The 6,008-nt window shown below is 57.9% G+C and overlaps 1 protein-coding gene across 2 annotated transcripts in view; it reads right to left on the bottom strand.

Moving 5' to 3' along the window:
- Nucleotides 1–4,262, bottom strand: part of MMP14 (matrix metallopeptidase 14) — a 9,867-nt gene extending 5,605 nt beyond the window's left edge. Inside the window, exon 1 of one of the 2 annotated variants that reach the window (XM_007449523.1) lies at nt 3,930–4,262. In XM_007449523.1, the coding sequence (XP_007449585.1) occupies nt 3,930–4,034 (105 nt within the window). In that variant the 5' untranslated portion in view covers nt 4,035–4,262. The remainder of the gene's footprint in view (nt 1–3,929) is intronic. The other variant, XM_007449524.1, reaches the window with a different exon arrangement.
- Between the last annotated feature and the right edge of the window lie 1,746 nt (nt 4,263–6,008).

Below are 6,008 nucleotides of genomic sequence, written 5' to 3'. Positions count from 1 at the left end.
GAAAGGGATGTGGCTTGGAGCATCCCCACCTGGCCCGAGGGGAGCCTCTGTTTCCTCACGGCACCTGGAATGCACCCTTGGCTTGGTGTGGAAAGGGCAGTGAGCTCCCAGCCTGGCTCTGGCAGTGGGTCTGGAGGAACTCCCAGGCTGGACCCAAACTCTGGCCCGGGTCCTAGTATGGCTGATCCTCTTGGAGGGGTAGGGAACCACAGCGCTGGGCTTTGGCTGTAACTCTTTTGATGGGAGCCCTGGTGGTTTAGTTGAGTTCTAGGACGTCTTCTCAGAGCTGAGATTCCTTCTAGCGCTTTTCTCTTCCGTGTCAGTGTTCTTGTAAATACAGCGTGTCCCACCTGAGGCTGGGGTGTGCCCATGGTGGATGGAGAGGGGAGAGGCTGAGGGGCTCCACTTTGGGGCCTGGCATGAGGCTCTCCTGGGACAGGCATGCTGTGCCTCCGGGGTATACACAGCTGAGATCTTTTCAGAAAGGAGAGCAGAAAAGGAGCTCTGCTGATAGGGGAAGCTGGGGCGTTTGGAGGTGGTGCGGATGTGATCCAGTCACAGAGTCAGGATCCTGCCACTGTCGCCATCCAAGCAGCATCTGACCTAGGGCTTGGGACCTAAAGACATATTTAAGGTTCTCAGTAGAGGGAGTGGGAGATTGGGATGGTGGTCAGGATTAGGGTTAGTATTTTACTTAGTATTTTGGTGACTGTAGTTTATTTTAGGTATGATGTGAAATTGTTCATAATATAAAGGCTGGCATATTGCCTTAAAGTAAAGTTAGGTTTTTGGTGTTTGAAAGGTACCCACATTGCAAAGCCCTGCTGAGGAAAAAGTCAGCCTTTATTGTAAGAAAAACGGAGTCTCTTCCTAAAGCCTGAAAAGTAAAATGAGCCAAGTTTTAAATGGAACATGAACATGCTCAGATCCTCCTATGGGGGAGATGCTACTCAGATGGCTCTGGTCCCTGCTCCAGCTTTGCCTTCTTAAGGAGTCCAGAGGAGGCTGCAGGTTGCCTAGGGCGGGAGCCTGGAGTGCAGAGTGGCGCTGCATCCCTTACTCCACGTCATTAGGATGGCTCTTCACGTGGCCCTTCACCTCGAGGCCCAGGCCTTGACGGTGGTGCAGTGCTCTTGCACTGGGGCTGGGGGTGATTCAGGAGCAGCTGACTGGGGACCTGAGCTGGCAGGGGCAAGAATTGCAACATGGTTCTGGGAAGTGATCCCCTACAGCTGATGATGGGAGTTAGGGCCCAAGATGTAAACAACACAGCCTTTCCCCAGCCAACAGGCCTGGCCAGAACAACCCTAGCACCACCAGCTCTGAGAGCCCCTCCTCAGGGGAAGAAGGCAGGGAGCGAAGTTTAACCTCTGTTATACCAGAGGGGAGCAGAGCAGGAGGCTCGTTTTGGGCTGCTCTCCTGGGAGCTCTAAACTTGCCCTGACCTGCGCTAACTGATGCCACAGCTAGTGCCTGCAGGAGGCCTGCTGTGGCCTGTGCCCAAGTATGCAGGAAACTCCCTTTGCCCCTGGCCTCACCTGTAGGGTAGTCACATCCCGGGCTTATGACCTGTGGTGGGGGAGCAGCTGCTTCAGCTTTGGGAAAGGATGGGAGCAGCCCACTGCTGGAGCTGGAAGACTGAGGTCAGGCCCCCTCAACCCTCAGGGGGCAAAGCTCCTAGGGCGGGATGATGGGAGGGAGGGTGGCAGAGGGGTAGGGAGAATCCACATCTGGGAGCTCTGGGATACATCCCCCTTCCTGATGAGTCTTTCAAGAAGGTGGATAGGTCTAAATATTCACACCCACAACCTCCACCCCATATGCAGTAGAGAAAGGTGGAGACTTAGTCAAGAAAGGGACTTCTCTGGAGTCAAGAGAGCCACAAGCCCTGGAAAGGAAATGCCCCCGTTCCTCTCCTCCTCCCAGGCCTAGGCTCCGAGCAAAGCAAAGAACCACAGAGGAGACTGTGAGGTCGGAACCACAGAAGAGAGGACTCTTGTGTCTGCGGTTGAGTGGGAGAAGGGCCAAGTGCCAGACTGGCCAAGGAGAGGAGAGGGCTGTCCCGGAGCTGGTGCAGGACCCTGGAGGTGGTGGGAGGAGGCCGGCTGTTTGAGGCCTGGGCCACCCCAGCTCTCCCTCCAGATTTGCCTGGAGAGGGAGCAACTCTGCAGGGTCAGAGAACTGAGTCGGCTGGCTTTGTCCTGAAAACTGAGTGGTGCAAGGTATTCCTCTAGGGGAAAGTCAAGGACAAGGAACCCCTCCCACTCCTAGGCCCACTTCACCGGCCCAGGAGTCCTGGAGGGGGTTGGGGGGAATCTCTGGCTCTTCTGCAGGCCCTGGATCCCAGCCTCTGGGCCTGCTCCTCCCTCCCTCGGCCTCCCACCCCTCCATGGCCCAGAAGCAAATGATGGTTCTGGCACTGGGACTGCCCATGACCAGCTTAAAACAGAGCCAGGGCTGCCGCCCCTCCCAAGGGGACCTAGTGGGGCAGGGGAGGGAAGGAAGGCAGGGCAGGCGAAGTTGGCAGCGGGAAGCCCCCAGATGCCCGGGCTCCTTTTGTTAGGCGCTCTCCCCTTCGGGCCTCTGATGAAGACTCCAGGCCTGGAAAGAGGATGCCTCCTCCTCCCTCCTGGACCCTGTCAGGCTTAGCCCCTGGGCAGATTTTCACTCTTCGTGGTCACCACCATTCCTAGGGCCACACTATTCTTGTCAGTCTCAGGACAGAGAGAGTGTGTTCTTTCTGGAGATGTTTCCTCCGGGGGGTGGGACGAGGGCCGGGACCAGGAGGGAGGAAGCCAAGTCCTGATCCCTTCCCCCTGCTCAGGGGCCCTTCCCGGCCCCTCCCGACCGCACCCAGGCCCTGGCCGAGCTGAGTGGGTTGGGATGGCCCAAAATAAGAAGCTGATCAAATCCGTCTCCCACCTTCACCCCAAAATAAAAGAGAGAGGAAAAACTTCCTCAGACAACTCCCACGCGGCTTCCTCCCGAGCCCGGTGGGCCAGCGTCGGGGAATGGGTGGGGGTCAACCGAGTCAGTCAAGACCTGCGCTGGAGCCCAGGGCCAGGCCCTCACCCCGCTCCCCGTACGACGCCCCCAGCCTCCCTGCAATTAATACAGAAAAGCAATTAACAAAAAGAGCCTAAAGGCGCCGAAAGGGGAGCAGGGAGCGGAGGCGGCAGCCCGGCCGAGGCCCCGGCTCACAAGGAGACCTTTGTGTGTCCGGAAACGCGGGCCAGGGCGCCAGCGCCGCGACCCTCGACGCCAGGGCTCCGGGCCGGGACACAGAGGGTCCTCTCGGGAAGGCGGGGGATGGGGTGGGGGTCGGGCCCGCTCCGCCGGCCACCCCCGACCGCACCGGGCAGCCGACGCGTCCGAGGAGGGCCGGGAGCGCCAGCGAGGCGGCGGCCGCAAGCGTGGGGGGCCCGGGCCAAGGGGCGCCGTCCCCGGAGCCCTCCCGGCCGGCAGAGCGCCGGCGAGCGCGGGCGGGAGAGCGCCTGCGAACTGGAAAGTCGAAGAAACAACAAACTCTCGCACATGACAAGAAACCAGGACAGCGCGGGGTCTGAGCGGAGTCCAAATATTTATCAGGCTCCCGACCGGTTCCAGAGCTGAGCTCAGAGCCCAGGGGAACTGGGGAGGGGTGGGGAGTGGGCCCCGGCAGGAAAGTTCTTCCAAGGAAAGGAATGGGAAAGAAAGTCGGCGGCGCGCCCGCGCGCGCGTGGGGGGGTGGTAGTTGGAGGAGGCAAAAGTTGGATCGACTTGGAAGTTTGGAGATGAGGAGGGAAAGGAAAGGAAGGGGGACCCTGCAGGCCGGAGCAGCGGAGACGCCGAGGGCCCTCCTCTCCGAATGGGGGCTGTCCCCTCGGAGACCACCGGGCTCGCCTCCCCGGCGGGCGCGACTCCGGGCAGGGCCGGAGGAGCTCACTTACTTCGGGGCTGAAGCTGCTTTGGGCAGAGCTGAGGGAGGCGAGCGCGGAGGCGAGCGCGAGCAGGGGGAGCAGCAGACTGCGGGCGGGTCGTGGGGCGAGAGACATGGTCCGCGACCGTCCGGGCAGCCGGGCCGTGCGGGCTCCGCGGCGGGGCCCAAGCCCTGGGGTCGCACCGCCACTCCCTCGGGGCGCCTTTTGTCTTCCGTAGGCACTGAATTTGGTTTCCTAGAGCGCTGTCCGCTTGGAGATGAGGGGATTGTTCTTGAAAGTGCCTGTTTGCTCGTCCCCGCTTTCCCGTTTTTTGATCTTTCTTCTGCTTAGTCTGCGAACTGGATGGCGAGCCCTCTCTCGCTCTCTCCTCTGGTCCCTCCCTTCTCCCACAGGCTCCCTCCGCCCCCGCCCCAATGCCCTCCTTTCCCGGTGCGGACGTGGTTGTTTCAGTCTGAATCCAATTACAGCCAAGAGCAGGGTAAAAAAAAACAAAACCTAAGTTGCCTTTCTGTGGTGGAGGCTGCCATCTGCAGGGGTTGAGGCCACAGCCGAGAGCGGGGGGCTTGGGGGGACTCAAGGGACGGGATGTGGGAGACTTTCCCCTTCTAAGCATATTTTGGGTGGCTTGATTCCTCTGCTTCCACCGTTCGTCTCACCTTCGTGGGAAGCACTGGGAAGCTCAGAGCCTGGGCTTGTGGGGGCATCTTCCATGTCCACGAGACCCGGTGTGCGGGGTCATCTGCTAAGGCCTGTGGCTCAACCGTATTGAAAATTGTGTCCCTTATTCTTGTCAGCCACCTCTGTCCCTCCCCTAACAAAAAATAATAATAAACAAAAGCAACAATACCGAAACCCAACTACCGACTGACAAATCCCACCACCACACTGGATCTGGGGGTCCTGTCCCTGGAGAAAGATGAATGCGCCCCCTTTTTTATTGTCCTTTGCAATCTGCTGCCCCTTGAATTAGAACTGGCTGGGGAGGAGAGGAGGGCAAGGCCATGAAATGCGGGGAAAGGCAAATCAAGTTTGGTGAAACTGCAGAAAAGAGAGAATGGGAGTCAGGCCTACGGGGGTTTAGTTCCCGCTCTACACCGGAAAAGGAGACAATCCCTGAGTGTAATCTCCTCCTTCAGGGGCTGACTAGACTGAGAACAAAAGGTGGAGGTATGAAGGGAAGGGGGAGGGCAGGCTAGAGCTGATGGTGGGAAAGGGAGACAGATAAGAGGCTGAGGGCTAGATCTGGAAAAGCAACACAACAGAGGCAGGAAAAGTGTGGGACACAGAAAACCCAACCATCAGCGAAATCTAAGATCCAGGAACTGCATTGGTCAGCGAAGAGAGGAAGGGGGTTGGGGGGGGGGGGGGGGGTGCGGCAGAGAAGGGAGGGAAAGAAAGCAAGGAAAGGAATAAAGGAGGCTGGACAGAAATTATGTCAGGTAGGAAGTTCCAGAAATCCTAGAGATAACTGTCACATTATTTGTGGCAGGAGAATGGAAGAAAAGCCCAGTGCTCAGTATTGTAATGGGAGCAAAGGTCCTTTTTCCCTCAGAATCCATGGGAGGAGCCATGATCAATAAAATGACAGGTTTCCCTGGGGCCTGTGCAGCTAACAGATCTGTGGGAAGTATATGGTGGCTATTAGGTACCTATTCCAGTCACTGTTTGGGGGCTGAGCACCGCAGGGCTCCCCTGCACAAGTGGGGGTTGGGAAGTACAGGCCTCTCTCCAACCAACCTCTGCAATTCAGTCAGAACCACAGAAACCTCAGGATCCCACTCTTCAGCAGAACATGCAACACCCAAGTCTGCTGTTCCCGTGTCAGCCTTCCCAGTGGGAGTATCCTCTAGGGCCATGTATCTGAAGTTTACAAACACTGATACCAGTTGCCTGCCAAAAAGTGGATCTCAGCTGGAAAGGCTTTTTCATCAAAACATTTATTAATGCGTAACTGCACGAGGCCTGAACTGTATGGGCTGTTAAAGGCTTGAGTGTGTGGCTAAAGCCAGGAAAACTGTGGCCCCCTTTTTCATGTTTGCAGAGCAGCAAAGTTGGGCCAGTCCTATGGCCTGCAAAAGAGGGGGTCAA

This window comes from Lipotes vexillifer, unplaced genomic scaffold (assembly GCF_000442215.2).
Source record: "Lipotes vexillifer unplaced genomic scaffold, Lipotes_vexillifer_v1.1 scaffold1093, whole genome shotgun sequence".
Taxonomy (NCBI): domain Eukaryota; kingdom Metazoa; phylum Chordata; class Mammalia; order Artiodactyla; family Lipotidae; genus Lipotes; species Lipotes vexillifer.
The sequence above is the reverse complement of the archived record's forward strand: the minus strand, read 5'-3'. Positions and strand labels throughout refer to the sequence as shown.